The 21,041-nt window shown below is 40.6% G+C and overlaps 2 protein-coding genes across 9 annotated transcripts in view; one reads left to right on the top strand and one right to left on the bottom strand.

Annotated features, from left to right (window-relative positions):
• Positions 1–308: 308 nt before the first annotated feature.
• Positions 309–4,022, top strand: LOC103148115 (uncharacterized). Its single transcript, XM_007566743.2, has 5 exons — positions 309–522; positions 974–1,312; positions 1,416–1,649; positions 1,761–1,789; positions 1,897–4,022. Exons 1-5 carry the CDS (start codon positions 471–473, stop codon positions 1,993–1,995), a joined length of 753 nt encoding a protein of 250 aa, XP_007566805.1. The 5' UTR covers positions 309–470; the 3' UTR covers positions 1,996–4,022.
• The window catches only part of LOC103148113 (rap1 GTPase-activating protein 2-like), a 94,584-nt gene continuing 76,734 nt past the window's right edge, over positions 3,192–21,041 (bottom strand). For 7 of the 8 annotated variants that reach the window (XM_016678986.1, XM_016678983.1, XM_016678985.1 and 4 more), the window contains 21 exons: positions 19,338–19,373; positions 17,613–17,645; positions 16,891–16,923; positions 16,157–16,378; positions 15,947–16,050; positions 14,879–14,957; positions 13,722–13,775; positions 13,009–13,092; positions 12,808–12,908; positions 11,549–11,678; positions 11,165–11,320; positions 9,846–9,917; positions 8,834–8,920; positions 8,575–8,715; positions 7,481–7,630; positions 7,027–7,139; positions 6,621–6,719; positions 6,334–6,463; positions 5,477–5,579; positions 5,315–5,388; positions 3,192–5,130 (listed from right to left, as the gene is read on the bottom strand). In XM_016678986.1, coding sequence (XP_016534472.1) covers positions 5,122–5,130; positions 5,315–5,388; positions 5,477–5,579; positions 6,334–6,463; positions 6,621–6,719; positions 7,027–7,139; positions 7,481–7,630; positions 8,575–8,715; positions 8,834–8,920; positions 9,846–9,917; positions 11,165–11,320; positions 11,549–11,678; positions 12,808–12,908; positions 13,009–13,092; positions 13,722–13,775; positions 14,879–14,957; positions 15,947–16,050; positions 16,157–16,378; positions 16,891–16,923; positions 17,613–17,645; positions 19,338–19,373 — 2,010 coding nt within the window. In that variant the 3' untranslated portion in view covers positions 3,192–5,121. The remainder of the gene's footprint in view (positions 5,131–5,314; positions 5,389–5,476; positions 5,580–6,333; positions 6,464–6,620; positions 6,720–7,026; positions 7,140–7,480; positions 7,631–8,574; positions 8,716–8,833; positions 8,921–9,845; positions 9,918–11,164; positions 11,321–11,548; positions 11,679–12,807; positions 12,909–13,008; positions 13,093–13,721; positions 13,776–14,878; positions 14,958–15,946; positions 16,051–16,156; positions 16,379–16,890; positions 16,924–17,612; positions 17,646–19,337; positions 19,374–21,041) is intronic. The other variant, XM_016678984.1, reaches the window with a different exon arrangement.

Genomic DNA, 21,041 nt, shown 5'->3' with positions numbered 1-21,041 from the left:
TGAGTTTCTGAGGTCTTTCATAAGACTGGAGTTTACACTTCCTTGAAATGATCCTCATTTCCTGCTTGAAAGTCAGTGATCCTGTTCTTGAAGCCAGTGCTTTCCTGTAAATCAAATCCTAACGTGTGTGTGTGTGTGTGTGTGTGTGTGTGTGTGTGTGTGTGTGTGTGTGTTCAGAAAAGTGTGAAGGGGCTGGATTAGTGGGCCACTTCCTTCCTCTGACTCCCCCTAAAGAAAAAAAAAAGAAAAAGCAGCAAGAAAAGCGAAAACCAAAAATGATCCCTGACACTCACAGAAATAGGAAAAAGAAAGGCTGAACAAACAGGTTGTGTTAAGTTAAAAGAGTGCGAGACTGTCAGACTATTTCCGCGAGCCAAAACATGGAGACTTGATCTTTACAAGGGAGCTGAGATTTTGTGCTGACTGAACAACAGCATTTGTCTTTTTTTTTTTTCTTTTTTTTACCAGACATGTATCCATTTATCTTGCGTGTGATCAGCTGCCTGTGTATCTTTCAGGGAGGTAAGAACATGTTTCAACTCAGCCTCGTCTGAAAACGTGCATGCTGTCTTGTCACATTTCGAGCTACGTTTTGTATTTGGTTAGACTTTGTTGAGGAAGCTCTAAGAAATAAAACTGCAGTTTTCCAAAGTAATGGTTGGCCTCTTTTGCAGCTGTATAATTTGACTCAGATGAATATATACTGTTCATAAAGCCATGATAAGTCAAAGTAAAGTTTCACTCTCATGTCACTTGTACTTGATCTTTTTCCATATCTTCTTTTAAATTAAAAATTCTGACTTTTTGAGGTTATTCTTCATTAAATGATGAATTCATTTTAAGGCTTTTTGTGGTCTAAGGAATATTAAACATATAGAAACAAAATGCATGTGTAAAGACAGTGACTGCTGTCAATTAAGCTTTTTCAAGCAAAATGCTCTTTATTAATCTAAGTGAATGCTCTCTCGTTTAGGTGTTTTTTCTGAAGAATGCAGTCAGGGTGCACTCGGAAAACGTGAGACATTCTTCGTGCCTGCAGGGGGCAGCTTGTCTCTGCCCTGTGTGGTTCAACACTGTGGAGGCAACTGGACAGGCAACTGGTTGAAGATGTGGGAAAATTCCACTTCAACCACTGTTGAAAACAGCGCAAGGCACCGTTTCACCATTGCCCCAGTCAGTGCCAATCGAAGCGAACTACTTTTAAAGATTTTGAGTGTTAGACAGTCAGATGAAGGGTTGTACACATGCAATGTGAAATGGAGTGATGGAAGCAATGCTGTAAGCCATTGGAAGCAAGTGAATGTCACAAAAGGTATATCTGCTCTCTTACATGTGCTAATCACACACAGATCATGCATATTTTAGTCATTAGTGTTTGTGTGTTGTTGTTCTTCTCCGTCATCCCCGACATGCAGGTGTTGCCTCTCAGAGAAAACTCTTACACAGGGTTCTGGTCTGCACTGGCGCCTTTCTTTGCCTTCCTGTCATTTTGGGATTGGCTCGCTGCCTGAGTTCAGAGGTTAAGCAACAGCCACATCCCAGGATAGAGGTCTTTCATGCAGATGGACATAGAGATAGATCACATCAGCCTCCACAGCCTCCACCCCGACGCCCAGTACCAAAGAAACGCACTGCTCCTCCTCACAAAGGTATCTAACAATTTTAACTTCAGCAGTCTAAAGCATATAGGTAAGAAATTAACGTAAATGTAATGTTAATGATGTCAGACCTAAACTTTTATTTTGATTGAACTTTTTCAGCTCTGTCACCATCCCAGCAAAAGCCAGAGGTAGGGGAAAGTATTGCCTTTGTAATGTGTGGTGCCACAAGTCTGTCTGCGGCATATTTGATCTTGTAGAAGTTTCACGTGGTTTTATTTCATCCTATGCGTTACAGCTGCTGTACGCAGACATTTCTCAGGATGCCCTGATGAATCAAAAGGGTCCGAGAGAGCCAGTTCAACCCACCGTCTACTCATCTGTCAGGTTTTCCTGACAGCAGAAGACAGAAGACGGAGATATGGAGCAGTCGGGTCCAAATGTCTGTGGTATATCCCATTTATTTGGGCCTTCATCTATTTCTCCAGTTCTTGTTCTGTATTGGACACAAGTTCAGTGATTCAGTGTCTTTGAGCCATCACCAAGGTCCTGGCATCATTCTGGTTGGATGCAAAACTTTCCATTAGAGGTGATAACGTGTTTAAATGGAGATGGGTTTTCTTGCACTTTTTATCATGTCATATAAGGGCTATTCAAGAAGCTCAGTGTCAGCCTACTTCGTACATTACAAAAGCAGTTTGGTTGGGTGTTTAGGATTATTGTCCTATCATAACTAGTGTGCACAGGTTTCAACTGTCTTGTCGATTTGAGGTAAAGTTGAATAACCTCGAGGTAATTCTTAATTTTTATTACTTCCAATCAGCTTAGTTTTATTTATAGAGTGCCGATTCACACCAAATGAATCATCCCGAGGCGTTTTTATTAAAAATAAACGTTTACTTTGTTCTAGTGATCAAGCAGTACATTAAGCTCAGTTAATTATTCCAAGTAGTTTAAAAAGTTTCTAAGGAAACCGAGCAGATTGCATTGAGTCATCAATTTAAAACGTTCACTCCACCTGGAGGGGCTGGCATCGAGTCGTTGACTTTACAGCAATCCCTCCTACAGAGGATGCACGTAGAAGCACATAGCAGAACCTGGATCAGTACAAGCAGCCATCGGCCTCGACCGACTGGGGGTTCGACAGAGCAGAATGCACAAGAAGAAACTAATGAAATGATGTTGGATTATTTTTAATATTCATTATTTCATCAACTTCTTGCAATCTACAATGTGAGAGAAACAGACTGCCACCCCCATGGTTGAGGCCTGGTATGGTGTAGTTAGGCTTAAAGCCCCTACTATGACTGATCTGAATGTTCATCTTGGCATTATGTTCAAATATTCAGTGCGTGTTGATGTTGAACTTGTTTTTCTGTGAATAGTGACACTGGTGTCTTTATGGTAGCGTGTTGGTTATCCCCAAGTTGTTACTGAACATCCTAACCAACTGATTTTTATCTGAGGGTGAAAGTTCGACTCTTATCTACTTCCAACAATTAATAAAAGTGTATTTTATAAATTATGTGTTTTGTGTGGACACCTTGCAAAAAGTAAAAAAAAAAAACAAACAAACAAAAAAACCCCACATATGGCACAAAATACAACATTTTATTGTAGAATAAATTCTCAGTGGCACATTACATAACCATATATACATATACGTTATTTAGACATCTCTTAAATTAATATATTTTCATTTTATAATTTTACTTTAATTAATTAGCATATTCTGCAGTGATTTGTTTGTACATGACATCAATGCAAAAGAAGTTAATATAATAAATTAAGCATGTCAACAGAGAAAAAAGGTTGCAGGACATTTTTGGGCAATACAGTTACAAACAAAACGATAAACAGAACTTCCTGTTTCTTCTGTCCCTACGCTCCTTGCACGAGGTAATTGGTGGCCTATCCCATTTCAAAATGATGCGCTAGCCTAGGTATCTGAAAACTACATTTCAAGTAACTTCATCCAGAGCAACTTCCCAAGACGTTAAAACTCAATAAACGAGGACATTTGCAATGCGTGTGAACTTTGAAACTTCAGTTTGCTAAGCCGTCTTCAACTTCACCAACAGTTTCCTGTGCAGTAAAACACGATGTTCATTCAAACGATTTCTAGTTTGGTCACACTAAACACACAGAAGTCAATGCTGAAGTCTAATGCTAATGTTAATATGTCGACAGCTAGCTGACAATCACAGAAGATTCATGGCCCCGTTGTGCTTGAGAGAAACTATCGTTGCAAATTTAAGCGTTTGAAACCATAGCTACCATGGCATTAAACGCAAATGACAAGACTGTAATTCACATTAAGAGTAACTTCTATAAAAGGTGGTTCATAGGCCTGGTGGGGCATATTTTTCAAGTCGTCTTCATCGATTCTCTCACTGGCAAACTTCCCTGCTAAAAAAAAAAATCTAAAAAAAAAAACAAGCACCACAGAGCATGTGTGCTGATACACCGAGCTAGCAAGCTTCAATGGGAGGTACACGGAGGTGAAATGTTTTTCAGAAAGTGCAACGTCTTTTTTGTCCCCTTCAGAAAATGCGGGTGTAGTTTGGCTTCCCACAAGCTGTGCCGTAACCAGATCCAGGAACTTCTCATCCTCTCACACGGTGAGGGATTGAACGCACAAGCAGAGAAAAAGGGCTTTGGAGAGATTGTAAGGCGCAGCTTGTGGCTAAAATAAGCTTGTGGCTAAAATGTGCTGGCAGTGTCTCCTACTGTGTCTAACCAGGGTGTCGTGGGTCACCCCTACAGATATAGAAATGCTCTGCTGGGAGACATCTTTAGAGTGCTATGGACACAATGCAACAGGCACCAAGATTACAAAAGCGTCTCCAAAAAAAATCATAGCTGTTCTCTAAAAAAGCGTTAATATTCATAACGAAGAAGTTCAGGCTCCACAGTTCCACAAGGCTTTGCTACTGTAAGTAGACTGTACATTAGGTCTTTGTGAATGTGGGAGAGCCACTGCTCACTGTTTCTTTTCTCAAAGCAAAAGAGGAACTACCTGTAGACGTACCATTGAAGGGTAAAGGGTAAAGGAACATCCTGCGGTCTGTCGTTGGTTCCACAGAGTTCTCAACAGTTGGCTGGATGAGGACTAACAGTTCGGCCATAAACTTGTACACTTGTATGAAAGATGATGTCTAAGAAAAAGCTGAGGCGCCGTCTACAGCCTGCCCTACACTCACAGTTTTACAGCCATGCCAAGACCTTCAAGTGATAGGAACAAGAGTTATGCTGCAGCTAGATTCAAGCAGCTAAAAGTTGCTTCAAAGACAGTGAACGTGTATGAGCTGCTTTTCTTCACTTACACTCACAGTTATATCAGTATGTCTATAGCGCGCAGGATCTCCTGTGCAGCTCTAGTCAGATTAGCCTTTTGCTTATGGTTCTAAGAAAAGGCTGTACAAATGTTTTATTTTTCTGGTGATACTGTGATTTAGTCAGCTTCGTCAGAGTCACGCTGCTTCTTCACTGAGGAAGTCTGCTGCTTTTTCCTTCCACAAATCTACTCAGACTGAAAGAGAGAAAGGAGAGAAAAATCACTAAAAACAGCAGCTTCTTCTTTCATGCTGTTTTGTTATATTTTTTCCATTTTGTTTTTGTTGTTGAACATTTTCTGTTATGAAAATATGATAATACACTCCAAACACTTGCCGGTAAACACAACTGCTATCATTTGGGACCTATTTGAGACTTACAGCTGTGGATGAGTGGCTCATTTTGTCAAAGCGGAACTTCAAACTTGACCTGGGTGATGTTTTCCCTTTTCCATCTGCAGAATATAAGCGCAAACAAAAAACTAGCAAAACTATTTCTTTTTAACCAGTTCTCCTTCTCACTGGATCAAATTTACAACTTACCTGTTGGACTGCGGCACATGATGACAGGCGTACCCGATCCCTGGCTGTCGATGCTCAGGGCGGGACTGAAGGCAGAGGTGGACGTGATGGACGGATGACTGACCTACAAGGATGAAGCAAAAACATCATAATGTTGTGAAGGAAAAGGCACTGAACAAGAGTGACTGAAAAGAATCAATTATTTAAACTTTGCCCACTCTGACGGCAACGCAAGGGTATGACAGCCACTAATAATTAATATTCTAAAGTGTTTAACTTTACATAAAAATGGAGAAAAAGGAGCATCTAAAGAGGGACTTGAAACATAAAAAAATCCACATTATTCAACATATGCATCATATGCAACCCTTTTAAACAAAGCTATATTCAGATTTGCTAAAGTGCTGATAAAATCTTTTAAATGTGATTCACATAATAAACATCTTAATGTTCTAACCAAATGTAGAAAAGAAAATTCGTCCTGTGCATTAAAAAGCTTGGATCTGCACCTCCTTCAGCGCAATTTGTAATACTCGGTGCCTTAAATTACTCTGACGATTCTAACCTCACAAGGTGCCATTTTTAAGCAGAACGTCTCACATAAAATTACTGCCACAATGACAAGAGGTGTCATCTGAACCAAGGAAGATGAGAAGATCTGCATCAATTCTAATTATAAGCTGACATTTAATTCCCACTATTATGCACTTCTGAGCAATTATGGGCTTTTTCCATCTTTAAAAGCTTATTCATCCCTCTTAGCGTCCCGATTTGTTACAAATGTGTATTTTTCCATTTTAAAATTTTCCAGTTTCTTTTTTATATTAATTCCCCGAGTTTTCCACGTCAACCCTGGATGAAAGAAATGTTCTACCCACCGTCTCCAGCTCCTCCAGAACTTCTGTTTCCCCCGTGGTGCTGCTGAAGCTGCTGGTGCTAGACGAGGAGCGAGAGATGTTGGGCCTGCAGCTGCTGCCGCTGCTGCACTCCTTGTGCTTAATGAAAGGCCTGTTGATGGACGAGCAACAGAGGATCAAGCATGTGGTTGAGATAACACTCTTTAAATTTGCCATAGTTAACCCTAGAACACAATTGTATTTTTATATATTTTCACAAAAAAAAAACAAAAACAAAAAAAAAAATCAAGTTTCAGCTTCCAGCTGACCTTTCTTTGTTGGGGCAGATCTCAGGTGAGCTGGGATTGGATGATGTCTCTGACCTCACTTCTTGGGAATGCGGGCAGATCTCTGCTGGTTTATGATCACTGCAGACAAACCACGATCACACAGCTTGAACCTTTACACAATTTGTCAGAATGCCTCCACAAAATGTATGAATTTTTATGTTTTTTTGTTTTTTTAAAGAATTTATGCAATCGCCCAGCAGAAATTGGCCATAATTGGGAAGGAGAAGACAAAAGAGAGACACGTTTTTGGAATGTAATTAAAAAACAATTTCAAAAACAGACCTGCATTTGTAGATGACCCATATCCAACAATTTTAAGATTTTTCAATGGCAAAAACAAAAAAAAAAACAGGAAATGGAGAGATTAAAAATGTAGAGAACTGACCTGCGTGTGTGTTTGTCTGATGGAGCGTCTGTGCTGGAGTGGAGACGTGGGAAGAGGCCTGAGCGCCGTTTCACTGGGCTCTTTAAAGGAGATTTGGCTGACAGAACAGGAGGCTGGAGATCACAGATGATAAATTAAGACCTTACTTTAAAAAAAAAAAGAAAAAAAAAAGAAAGCTTCACCACCACTCTAAATAAAAATGCTGTAAAGGCCTAATTTGATCAAGCTAAATGACTGTAGGTGGGCCAACAACAGAACTAATATCTAATGAATCTTTACATGGAAACTCTAACATGAAAACTAACAATCACAGTCTGGCAATCAAAGTTCTGCAGGTTTTCACAAGGAAGCAAACAAAGAAAGCTCTGTTAGCCACACGGTAACAGTTAGATCTTGTTCTTCTCTCTCTTTCTCTCTCCCTGTCTCACTCTTTATTATTAGTTACTTTACTTACAGTGAAGGTGCTCTTTGTGCATTCACTGGTGCTTTGTGGCAATCCCCCGCCACTGAGGCTGGCAGGGACCCCACCTGCCACCCCGGGGCTCCGGTGACGATGAGAACCCACCACGGTCTCCATGGAGTGGCTCCTGACACGCATGGCCCTCTGACATGCGAACAAGGAAGCAAACAAGGAGTGGATCAGAGAAGGGTAGTGAGGAACAAACTGATGCAGATTGGTAGACAAAAGGTTGTTGCAAGGGAACAAAGTGGAGGGAGAGAATGAGATGTGAGAAAAGGAAAACGGTTGTATTTATTATTTTAAAAAATTATACATGTATTTACAAATTATGTCCACCAGAGGGTAGCATTCTCAATGGAAGATGTAATGAGCGGCAGTTGGAAATGTGGGTTTCACTTTTTTGTTGATTTCATATTTTCATATCTAGTCCTGAAACATTAACATGAGAACATCAAAACCTCACATTCTTAGAAAGCATGAACAACTGCAACTCAAACAGTGCAACAATCTTTGTTTATTGTTAAATTGTAATCTTCTCGTTCATTTACAGTAATACAGACAGGTGATAAACTGCCAGAGCAACGAGAGCAATGAGAATAGCCCCTCCTGGGACTGTCTGGACAAACTGCAAAGCAGCAGATATCCACAATCCCTGCAAAAAAAAAAAAAAAAAAGTAAGAGAGTCAAATCATCACCACGTTCACACATTTTGTCATCGCCACATCTAACTGGTCCCATCAACTTCAGCTAATCTACACATCCGAACAACAGAAAATGGAAAGCAAAAAAAGGGTAGAGAGTGGAAAGAGGAAGAAAAATACAAGCATGAACACTTCGGGGTGTTACATTCACACTCGGATGTAAGTGCGTCTTCTCAGCCGCGACTGCACATTCTCTATATAGAGTTTAAGTCTTTGAGGGCTGTGAAAACGAGGCATCCATTGTGATAACAGTGGTTTCGCACCTTAAGCCATCCTGCAGACCCGTGACATTTATCTGACCTGGCGGTGTAATGACGGTGATCAAATAAATGTCACAGAGCTGAGAAAAGATTGCCTGATGTACTTTTGCCTGGGTTTTATGTTCACCTTGAACGATTCGAGCAGACCCCCATGTCCGCCGTTCTCCAGCTTATCCTCCTCCCCCATCTGCCCGAGTCCCAGCACCGCCTGGCTCTGTCTGTGCAGCTCGTCGTGCAGGTTGTCCAGCAGGGCGGCTCGTGTGCGTCCCTGCAGTGAGTTCAGCCGCACACAAAGGCCGTTTAGGAAAAGGGTCTGCAGCTGCTGGATGAAGCTGAAAAGTAATTGAAGGGTGGGCTGTGGGGTTGGAGTGTGTGGCGTGCGTCACCTCCAGTTTGGCAAATTTGTCAGATTTGTAGCAGGCGTTCTCAGCATTGATCAGCTTTGTTAGCAGGAATTCTCGGAACTCGGGACCCTGATTGTGAAGATGTGGGGAAAAAATAAATAAAAGAGAGACGAGGTAATAAAAAAGAAAGTCTTGGTTTTTTTATCAAGTTTCTCAATCTTAATATCATCTTTTTCTTAAATGCAATGTCATTTTAGTGAGAATAGTAGGACATACAACTAGTCTTTATACAAAGCAAGCAGCAAATTAAAGTTAAAATAAATTACCAATTAGACGAAAAAAAACAACAACACACACCATAAACATTTAAATTGTTTTACAATTCAGCTGGAATGACAGCAGTAGATGTATACAAACACCAAATAGGAAAACTACACACACTCCACAATACTACATAACACAAAAAAGAAGAATATGCATAAAAACATTTTTTGGTATTGACTTAATTTCAGAGTTGATTTTCTTATAGTTATAGTTTTGGACCATATTTCTAGTAGCTACATAAATTCATCCTCGCATACACAAATGTCTGTTTATTTTTGGAGTACACTGGAATTTGCTCAGTTTATTCATTTTAAAAATGACATATTTCATTGATTTCTCTTCTAAATGCCCATCAATCTGACGAGCTAACTTGGTTTACCCAGCAGAAATGCCCCCCGATTCACCACAGTGAGGTCACCCTCAGCCTGTTGTGGGTAATGAACCAAGTACTCCAGTCCGTCCACAGAAATGGCTCTACTCGGACAGTGACCATGAAGGCCCGCAGAGCTGCTGGCTAGTATTCTCTTTTTTCAAACAGAGCACTTTAATGGCACCCTAGAGGTTGGACATATTGAAGAATGCATGACGAGACAAGCAAGACAAAATGTCTGAAGCAACTAATATTTATAACTTGCTGCATGTCTTAAGGTTTTGTTGAAGTGAAAATACTGAATGCTGTTAAATAGCAGGTTAATTTATTCCACAAAGAAAGTTCAACTCTTTCCCTCACCTTCTTGAAGACGGCCGGGTTTGGGAGCGGAGGCCCAAAAGGAGGAACGTCTTCTCGTGCTGTAACAGACACCTGATGACACAAAGTCACAGCGGTCACTCAGACAAGCACAGCATTGCATCACTGACTGATGACAGAATACAAAATATAATCCTGGAAAAGAAAACTAAACACATTCTAGGCTCATATAGAACATTTAAGGTGAAAAATAGCAACCAGGTGCTTTGGTTTTGATCAACAAAGCACCTGATGATCCTCAGCAAGCTCAGCAAACTCCATGGAGCACACAAGTGTTGGCGCAACACCAGGGAGGAAAGACATGAGCAACAACCTTACGGCAACTGTGGCTAGTCAGGGTTAATGGTTGCCTCCTCTGTAGCAGACAGTCTGTGCTGTATGCAGTTGGCAAGTTAAATGTCAGCTTTTATCTCGATGAGAAAAAAGATCAAGCCTCTCTAACAAAAACACTAAAGAACGACTCCTGGTTTCAAAGTGGAACTGCAAAATGCTTGGAAACAAAATCATTTGCACACACGGGATCACATTATATTTAATGTACACCCCACATAAAGCATATTACCACAAACACCTCAGAATAAGTACCAAGCACAGTAGCGGAAGGGCGATGGTTTGGACTTCCTTTGCAACCAGGCAGCTTACACACGCCAAGTTCTCTGCAAACTCAAGTTGTAATGTTGTTTTACAAGTGGGTGGTGTTTATTTAAATGTGTTTGACTGGAGAAATGCTGGGTGTGTAGGTCCTGAACATTTTAGTGAGCTTCACCCTTCTGTTTGATTAACAGGCTCGTAATGCGACTCTCCAGTGAATCAGGTGAACGCGTTTCAGGTTGCTCAGAATGGCTCTTCTTAACGATGTGTTCACTTCTGATTCTAAAAGAAGACAAACTTGGCGTTGGCACATCTGTCTTTTTTAAGTTTGCATAATTAAAGCTGAAATTAATAAGTGATGTCCAGCTCTGCGCTGCATCTTCTAATCAGATGCCTGTCGGATGAGGGTTTGCTGTAAAGTCAACGCTAACTGAAGCTTGGCTAACAACAGGTCCCAGGAAAACAAGTGAACTGATAGTACTGAAGCTATGCTGTAAAGAACAAGCAATTCACCCACGAGTGCAAGAAAATGGAAAAGTCAGACAGAACGCCACTGTTGAAAGCAGTTACTGCTAAATTTGGTTCTACAAACTCTTGAACAATGTGTCTTTTTCTGAGAAAAAGCGTTCTCCCTGCTATATGGAAACCAGTCTATTATAGTCTATTAGCTCTCTGTTATTCTGATTTGCACTGAAAGGTGTGCATCGTACCTTATAGGTGGTGTGATCTGTACAGGGGTTCTCGACCTGCACCAGAACATAGGCGTGCAGGAAGTTGGAGGCGATCATGTCTGGAACAAACGGCGTGGACTCTTCCTGGAAGACCGCGGCCACAATGTCGTTTCCAATGTGTCTTTTCCTTTGGAGCTGCGGAGGAGAAAAAGCCGGTAGAAAGTCGCTGTTTGCCCCACTCTTTAATTAGGAAGACTTCTCAGGAAGTTACATTTTTCTATCCGTTTTCGTTTTTTATTAGAACAAGCAATTATATTGACGGTAACCAGACCTGACCAGTTTTTCTCCCGACTCAAAACATCTATACTTAGCTGTTAAATCCACAAAGTAGCCAGAATTAAAGCCAGTATTCCATCCTGGTACCTGCTGCACGTCACCCTCGGTGAAGGGAAGCTTAGTCGATACGTGGAACATAATCTCTCTGTGTCTGAAGACGGTGTAGACGGATTCAGATCCCGTCTGTCCATGAGACACGTCCAGCCCGCCGCGGAACCTGGAACATCATCAAAACCGATGTTTTACTTTGTGCCCAACATCCAGCCATATCTCTGTCTTCATAAATTTTGTCCCTGAATAAAGGGATCATTCAGGATTTTTGAAGTCATTTAAAGTAGTTAATCTTTTGCATAAATCCAGATTTGTTGCGTGAAGAAAGCCCCAGAGCAGTGTAGACAAATACGGACATCTTCCACTACAAAAAGCTCACAGGGGTTTACATGTAAAAGCTATTTCATGAACTTTGAAGCTGGCATCACATTTACATGCGATTTACACTGAAAATGGACGGAAGATGTTTAGTGACGAAAATGTTTTTCCTCTTTCAAACATGGACAGAAAAAGTAACATGTAAAGTTAACGTAATCAGATCAAATACTTAAAAGAAAGGCAAGCTATTTCAAATCAAATAAAAGAAAAAACAGCAGTTTGTTCTACCTCCAGATTTTACAATTTTTTTTTTTACACTTCTTTTCATTTGTGTCAGGTGGTCACTCTGACTGGCAGCTGCTTTTTAAGGTCTTGTAACCCAGCGGGACCATTTCAAACATGGCAGAGTTGTTTCAGTGCCAAAAGATGTCCGCTCTGGTCTCTGCCCCCCTCATGTTAAGCAATATTTTCTGCCCGCGGCACAAACTAATCTGGATTCACAGTAAATGAGAGCGCTATCTACTGCAGGTAAGATTTTAACTGTTTGTAACATTTCAGCAGAACCCTGCTTCAAAAATACTGAAGTTTCCTTTTAATGAGCTGTCAGAAGTGACTGTTTAATATGCCGGCCTTTTTTCCCCCTAACCCTGAAGCTTTAAAGTGGAAAGTGTGAGAGTATACTGAAGCGCAGGAAGAAAATAATTTAAAAAAGGATCTAAAGCTCTGATTACATGTCCATGTGGCACTTTTCCCTCTCAGATCTGTTTCACTAAGCACTTTTGCCCGTTTGCATGCTGAGTCTGAAGCAGCAGGACAAGGTTACAGTAATTAAACCCCGCTCTCAACTTCCCTTAAAATGCTCTCCTGTGTTTTTCCTTTCAATCCCCATTTGGCCTTTCCTCTTTCTCCTGCTTATTTGTTACAATCGTGTCAGTTTTCGTTTTCTCCTCCTGTTGAGTTGCACAATTTAAAATTACCCTTTAAAATCCTGGAGCTCAATGTTGTCTCCTAAGATGCTCAGGAACTCCTTGAAAGCAGGCGTCTCCTCGTTGTTTCCAAATAACTCTTCCTCTGACGTCTGAGTGGATTTCACACCAAGCAGGAGGAGGAAAGAACACGAAGCCATTTATATTTAGACAGTTGAGTGATGAACGGCTGTATAAGGAAAAACTGCTCACCTGTCCAAATTTCTGGTAGATGACCCCGAATTTGAACGTGTTGTTCACCTCGTGTTCGTCATACGCCACTATCAGCTGGGAGCCCTGTGCAAGGATTAATGCATGGTTTTTTCCTCTCAACTTATTACACAATCTTTGCTTGTCAAAGCCATTAGGAAAACATGTTTTCTTCTGCTCCAACTGGCAGCTTTATCGGGTCTGTATTGCATAAGGGCCAATATGTGACAAAATGTAGTGGCCCCCAGTGACGGCGGTGGTCCTAAAGCCTTATCTGTTGCATACGGAGACACAGATGGCTTATTTTCCTTCCCTTAGGCACAGGCTGAAAGCGCACTCCATCACCAGGCGCACAGTAGGAGCAGCAAATTCATCACATCAAGCTTAGAAAGTTTGTCCTATGATCAGTTGTTACTTTAACAGGGAGGAAGATTACTATCAGTTGTGAAATGTGTAACAGAGCAGGATATATTTTTGGTGAGGCAGTCAGAAAGTACCGACTTTGACTGCTTTACTACAGAAGGGTGGGTGTGGGTCGGGAAACAAGCTGGCAGACATAATTAAAGACAACAATGCATCGTACAAACATTTACATAAAAGGCCTGCAGACATGTCAAGAAATTATTTCAAACATTTAAAAATTGGACAAGCGTTTAATGGAGGTGAAAGCTGCAATCAGGAGGAGGTCACAACGTGGGAGCTGAGTGTGAACTCACCCGAGGGTAGAGAACTGGGCTGAACCTCAGTCCTGTGGCGTCGTCACACAGCAGCTGAAACAAACAAAGACGGATCTCTGAAACTCACAAACGTTACGCTGCCTGTACGGCATCTGGTCTCTGTTCTGACTGCTAGTGTGGGCCAGACAGTTTATACAGGTTTTCACAGACTGAAACACCTTCATGGTTCCATGTATTGAGTTTTACTTACACAGAGGTGGATTTGATGTTTAAAAGAAAACTAAGTGGATAACTGGCATAGCTAAACTGGCTTTATGTTCAACTTAAAAACATTGATGTCATTAACTTCTAAATTCTTATTGCTGTTATTTATTTTCTTTGTCTTAAACGGGTTTTAATAATTTTTTTGTACTCCTCCTTTATTTAATTTCCTTATTTATGACAGATGCTTTGATCTTTTACCCCCTTTCCTCTCATTTTATATTTATTGATTGCGCTATATTTCATTGTACAGAGAATGATGCTTTGTTAAAATCTAAGAATATACTGTAGAACCTGGAACATCCTCTTTATTAGACTGTGAAAACATCTGAACATCTTAAGTCAGAGGCCTCTTCAGGTCTCCTGTGATACAGACTGCTACAGAAAACTCATTACTACCCAGCCCAAAACCCCTTATAAAGATGCTTTACTGATTGGAGTTACTATTAAACCTATTAGTTAGTGAGTGAATAGCACTCAGTTCCTCATCCCCAGTAATTGTTTATTTGTCTGACAATTTGCTGTATCATTTTTCAATCAGACTAATTTACATAGTGTGACAATTCCTTAGTTTGTTTTGTCCCCTGTGTGTTTTAAAGTATGCAAATCACTTAGAGTTACACTCATTACGATTAAAATGATCTGCTAATAAAGTAGAATTGATTGATGTATTTAATTGATACAAAATTTGAGAAATCATGAGGTTTGTTTTTAGTATTTTTTATCTTTTATTGATCTAGATGTCAAATTTTCCAGCAGTGTTGTGCTTTTTCTAAATGATAGCTTAGTGTGCAGAGACTATAAGGACTAAATTATGAAATATGTTAGGAAAACAAGACAGTAGCAATTATATGTAACACGCAGTTTGTGTGTTGAAGACTTTTGATTCCGTTATTAATGACAATAATGTGAACAACAGAAAAAAAGTTGCTTACCTTTGCAATCTGAGGCACACTGGGCAGCTGACTGATGCCAGCTAAAGAGATTCTGTCATGAACTGTTTTGGTCCGAGATCTACAAAAAAACAACAACAAAAAACAGAGGGCTGGTCGACAATGAGTTCAATTTTAGTAATTTTTGAGCATCTGAAGTTTTAGACTGAATTCGGATGCAGTTTCTCTGATGTGTCAAAATAATCTTAACAAGTTGAAAGGATGACTGGCACCAAATCTATAGTAAACATAATATGAAAATTGTCACTCGAAGCTGCCGCGAGAAGATTAACACCTGTCAAAACCCATACAGAGACCAAGCAAAGTATAAAAATAAAGTACATATTTTTCTGTGCTGTTGAAAATGACACCGACTGTGTCAATGGCACAGAGAAGCTGAGATTTACAGAGACACAAATCGAATCAAATGACAACCGTCAACAACAGCGTCATTTTTTTTCTCTCACTAGTTCTGTGTTCCTGTTTGGCTTTTCTGATTCAGAGAAGTTTGATGGTGATTCAGGCAAACAGAATTTATCTAATAAGACAAGAAACATTTTCCTTTAGCAGGCTCCCTGACCATTTTTGTTCATATTTTTTAGATTCTGCTTCCATTTGTTTCTCCAGAAAAAACTCTATGACGTGGAATGTATAAAATTTGTAACACTGACAATTTACACAAATGAGGAAATTGGCAAGAGATGAAAATCTGACATGCTACCGCTTACATTTAAAAAGATAAATCGCAATAGGTTAATGGAAGGTCTGAACTTTAAAGAAACAAAGAAAAAAAATAATACAGATCAAACATTACAGTTGAAGATTTTGCAAAAGCTCTCAAATCAGGTTTGGAGTACATTATGGTACTGAAGATTCAAAAACATGCAACCAAGCCTATTGTTAATGTTTGCACTTTTGCTTTGAGTGATGGTTTGGTTTATTGGCTAAAAACCCCCATCTTTGCTCATCATAAGCAGATTCAGACAAGGATAAATGAGAAGAACTCAGAAAGTTACAGGTTTTTCTCTACATGTCAAATGAATGCAAAGCTAATCCTTCCCCTCAGAGTACCTGAGCATGATCCGCAGAAACTCCTGGCCCTGAGCCTCCTCGTGTTTCAGAGACATGATGAGGTTGCCTATGCTGCTGCCCGAGCAGTAGTAGTTCATGTGCTCCTGCAGGTATAAAAGTAGGAAGAGACATTTGAGGTCAAAGACAACAGCAGACTTGCCCCTCTAAACACACAGTGTTACTGACATTTATGCAAACACACACCCTAACCTTGCCAAGGAAGTGTTTGCGGTAGGCTCGAGCTGTGCTGTTACACTCCAGGCGGTAGCTATGCGCCCCGCCAGGGCTCATGCCCTCATCTCCATCCTCTTCCTCACAGAAACTGGACTCGGAGGAGGACGGGGTTCCTGCTGGTGCCTCTGCATCTTCGATCCAGTAACCCCCAAACTGGGGCAGGATCACCTGGGGGTATGGACCGCCTTTCTCCAGGACCTATGGCATTAATGTGGGGCAAGAAAAAAAAAAAAAAAAGGGAGGAAGTCAGAATGAAATGAAAGAAATACCTTAGTAACATGAAGCGAAAGCTAATCCCTGGTAAAACTATTCAGATCGCTTGAAGTTTTCCAAATTCTGACGCATAAAAACCCCCCCAAAAGTTAAAGCTTTTTAATTGGAGTTTATGAATGAACCAACAATACGAAGCATGTTGTTTTTGTTTTTTTCTACGAAACATAAAACATTCAACCCTCTTTACTCTAACATCCCTAAATTAACCAATTGCCTTTAAACGTGCCCTAATTACTAAATAGATTCCACCTGTGTCTAATTTGACTTCAGCTTAAATGCAGATGTTCTTTGTAAGAGCACCAGGGAGCTTCTCAAGCCACTGCACAGATCAGAAAAGCATAAAGCAGGTTTTGAATTCTGCATCTATGCTGCAAACCACCTCTGGCTGAGAGCTGCATATCAGCAAGGTGTAAATGTGTGTTTGGAAAATGACTCACATCTTCTATCCGTGGGTAGGGGATATAGTCATCCTGTAACAGAGAAGACATGAAGACTTTTATTTCTTAATAAAAAAGTGATTTATCTCGTGACCCTCACAGGCTTTAGCCACAACGGTGAGGTTGCAAGCGCAGCCGACAGGCACAAAGGATAATAATGCCAAAATGGACTTTCGGGAGATGATGCAACAAGCTGAAATAAACAATCATTAGCAAGAAAATAAAAGTCAGTGAGGGGGTGTCACCCCCTTAATGATGCCAGAGCTATTTTGATTCAACAACACCTGAGGTCAAGAGCTATTTGATGCCTGTAGCAATCTGGCTCCAGCGTACGACCTCTAAACGCGATCAAACTCTGGTAGCCCCCTCCTCACTCCCCTGAAAATGCAGGGCTATACGGACAGACGGTCATTTATATTCTGCAGCAGCAGGAGCCAGGATACTGGCAGGCCACAGAGGATCAATTGACAGTTGGAGTTCATTCAGCTCGTAATCAATCGGATCAGAAGGTTATTGATTCTACATTTTAAAAAGCTCTGAGAAAAATCTGAAGAAATGCACACAGGGGAGTTCAGACAGATGAGCGAGGAACAATCACAGGGTAGCAGCAGGCACCACGAGGCAGAGGTGGAAAGCAGAAAATGGACGGATGGAGGTCATATCAGAACATAAACTAATGAGATCCACAGAGAAGACATGACCAAGCGTCCGGTCGGCCACACCTTCCATCTTTTGGTGTCTTCAGCTTTGGGGACCTTATTAGAGTCCAGTCGCAGCATGAGGGTGGAAAAACACAAAAGGTCAGGAAGAAAGTTCTGTGCATTTAAAAGGTGCCTGAAGCTCAATGTTCTTGTTTGCAGACCTCACTTTCTGTGTTGCCAGATGACAGCTGACTCATATTTGCTGATATGCACACTCACACAGGCACACACACTTACACACACACACACACACACACACACACACACACACACACAGGTAATACATACACTTAGTCATCCTCTCTCTAAATCAGACCGAGTGAAAGCTGCTTTTCAAATATCATTTGGGCTGCTGTAGCGCCGAGATGCAGGCTAAAGCTGTTCTCTGTAGCAAACAGTGATAATGTAGGCATAAACAAACTGTCTAATTATATATATATATATATATATATATGGACCTCGTCTTCAGTGGCAGTCCCAAACATTGGAGCTCCCCAATGGGTTTTACCCCCCGATGGTCACTTAAAGATAACCTGGAGTAACCTGGTAACCTCGTCTTTCTGACACACCAGACACCTACGCGTTGACGCTTTTAAGTTTGTCTGTTTGAGCGTGCATAGTTCAGTCAGAGACATTGAAGAACTCAATGGGATTAGAAGGAGTCGAAAGTGGAAAATGAAGAATATGAAGGTGTAAAGAAAAAATGTAAACATCAGCTACGTTTGTGAATTGTTTGTAAAGCATTCTGTGTTACAGCAGGATTCCTCAAATTGCAGGATGCTAAAATTGCTAAAAAAAAAAAAAAAGGTGACAGTCCACACATAAACTACACTGTGTTATAAATAAAAACTGAATTGCCGTAGAATACCGAGTTGTTATTAACAATATGTTAACATATTTCATACTCATGTTTACAAGAAAAAGCTTGTAATTTGCACTTTATTCTTTTCTTCCACCCATGCCTCAGATAGGGTAAAAATAGGTCCTACAAAAGATTCTTTTAAAGTACAATAGTATGTTTATGCACAGCACAGAAAACATAAAATTTTTTTAAAAGGTTATTGTTACCTAAAAAAAAAACATTTTCTAGCTACCATCTCTTATTGACTGATCACCTCATAATAAACTAATATCTATGCCCATATTGTGAAAATCTAATCATTAACCTACAAACAAAGAAGAGGAAAACCGTTGTTTCTTGTCTCCCTGATGGTGATTGTCGTCTTTTGAAAGCCTCTGTCCCCTTTTCTTCTCTACTCTATTCCCTTTTTATACCCCCATCTGTCCTCCAACTACTCAAAGCCCATGCCCACGGGGCCCACGGGGCCCACGGAGGACACAAAGTGGTCGCAAAGAGAGAGAGAGGCAAATTTTGCTCAGAAGGAATAGAAAAATCAATGTATTCCTACTAGGGAACGAGAAAATAGTCTGTCTAGATCTTTTCAGAGATCTGGAACAGCCTGCTCAAAGCATCCACACCATCCAAAGTGAGAAACACATTTAATCCCGCAGGCTGACAGAGAATGAAAGACAAAATCTCAGGATATCTGATAGATCTTGCAGACAAAAAAAGAAAAGATGCCCTTTAGGAAGTCAGCACTGAAACAGTGCAATTATTGCTCTAAGGTGTTCGTCAAAGTCTCCCTCTAGTCGCCAAGAGAAGAAAGGAAACGAGGAGGGAAGATAAGCAAAAACACTGCAGAAGGAAAAGGAACTTTCACAGGATAAAAATGGAGCATTTCCTACCTGCATCTTTTCCAGCATGTCGAAGAAATCTGCAGACTGAAACAGAAATAAAAACATTAGAAAACCTGTAAAGCCACTGTAAATGCTAGCAAACCACGATTTACATAAGAACAACTTCCCAACACAAAGTCAAGTTTGTACATCAGCCGAGTCATTGCTTTTCTGCTGTACCTAATTATCACCTTATTGCAGGTGATTCAAAACGCACCAGCCTGAATTTAAAGGTCTTCCTCTGTGCAGCCGCAAACAGAAACTCTGCAACTCTCACAGTGTCAAGAGGGCAGGGAAGGGCAGCAGACTCACACCCCTGAATACATTCTGATAAGGAACCACTTCCTCTGAAGGCAACACGCCCACGGACACGCTCTTACACAAACACAAGCGTGCCTGGGTGCTGGCTGCATGTCCTCCGTTCCCGGGCAGAGGGATGGAGGGAGGGAGGGGGGCGAGAGGAGGGGCTTCACCTTTCCTCGCACAGAGAAGCTGTGAAGGTGATAATGGTCTACACGTGCTCACATTCTGCTGGCCTCATAATGTGCAGAGACAGGGGTTTGAACGAGTGTGTGCATATCTTCACGCTCGCACATCATGATGCCACAACAAAGGAATTTCACAAAAATATATATATATATATAGCTAAGAGAATGTGTAATAATAGGGTGGTGCTTCCTAAAGTCATAGCGCTTAATGAAACGTAGCAAATGAACAAGTGAAGCCTGGGCATAAACATTCTACATGCTTTTATTGCAGTCATCAAAGATCGATTCATGAGCGGTTCTCTTATAAAACCTAATCGTCACCACCTTCAGCGCCAAAACACACAAACACAAAGAGCTCTTATCAAAGTGTTAATATTAACCACTGAGGAGCGCCCTGTAGTGCTGAGGCTACACTTTAAAACAACCAGACATACAAAAAAAATACATTTTTATATTTTAAAAAACTTTTCCAGTGGTGTTTACTTCTCTTTCTACAGACTGTAAGAGTAGACAGTGCCTAGCAAAACGTTTTAAATTACTTGTCACATTAAAACCTACAATTCGCATTTATCGCATTGGGACTTTCTGGCACCAGGAGTGCATAACTCAAACGTGGGGGAAATACGGAGGTTAGGACTTACCGGTGAAAATGTCAGTGTTATTTTTCCGTTTCAAGAATGACACTGAAATTTGTAGCATTCATTTTGTATTTAGCCCCAGTGAGTCAATACTTGGCAGAACCACCCTTTTGCTGCTATTACAGCAGCAATGTTTTCGAGGCATATCCCTAACAGCTTTGCACAGGCAGAGGCTGAAATTCTTGCTCATGTTTTTTTTTTTAGAATCTATTTAATTAAACCCTTATCTCAACAGGTAAAATGCCAATAGACATTCAGCACATCTTTTGAGAGGCAGTCCTGGCAAAGACAACAACGCAATATGTTCACATTCAAAACAAGAACTTAAACAGAAATATTAAAACATTTGGGGATGAAGCTCAGTGAGATTGGACGGAAAGTCTCCGTGAACAGCAATTACAATTTAATTAGATTTAGACCATCCTAACATATGAATGAGCAAAGTCATTCTATCGTAGCGTTGGCTGATTGATTGGGTTGATGGAAGACAGAACCTCTGCGCTAATAAAACATTTTTTCCACCCTCCATCTGGTTTTCTATCTTGACTGCATTATGTTTACGTCCTGAGCAACTTCATGGTCTGAAT

This window comes from Poecilia formosa, unplaced genomic scaffold (assembly GCF_000485575.1).
Source record: "Poecilia formosa unplaced genomic scaffold, Poecilia_formosa-5.1.2 Scaffold198, whole genome shotgun sequence".
In the NCBI taxonomy this organism is placed as follows: Eukaryota; Metazoa; Chordata; class Actinopteri; order Cyprinodontiformes; family Poeciliidae; genus Poecilia; species Poecilia formosa.
Note: the sequence above shows the minus strand (reverse complement) of the source record. Positions and strands in the feature narration are given on the sequence as shown.

What these genes read in the sequence shown, in the direction of transcription:
- LOC103148115 (XM_007566743.2), top strand. Translation starts at nt 471, where the DNA reads ATGTATCCATTTATCTTGCGTGTGATCAGCTGCCTGTGTATCTTTCAG. An exon ending in CCTGTGTATCTTTCAGGGAG is followed by an intron (nt 523 to 973) that starts GTAAGAACATGT and finishes TCTCTCGTTTAG; the next exon opens with GTGTTTTTTCTGAAGAATGC. An exon ending in GCAAGTGAATGTCACAAAAG is followed by an intron (nt 1,313 to 1,415) that starts GTATATCTGCTC and finishes CCCGACATGCAG; the next exon opens with GTGTTGCCTCTCAGAGAAAA.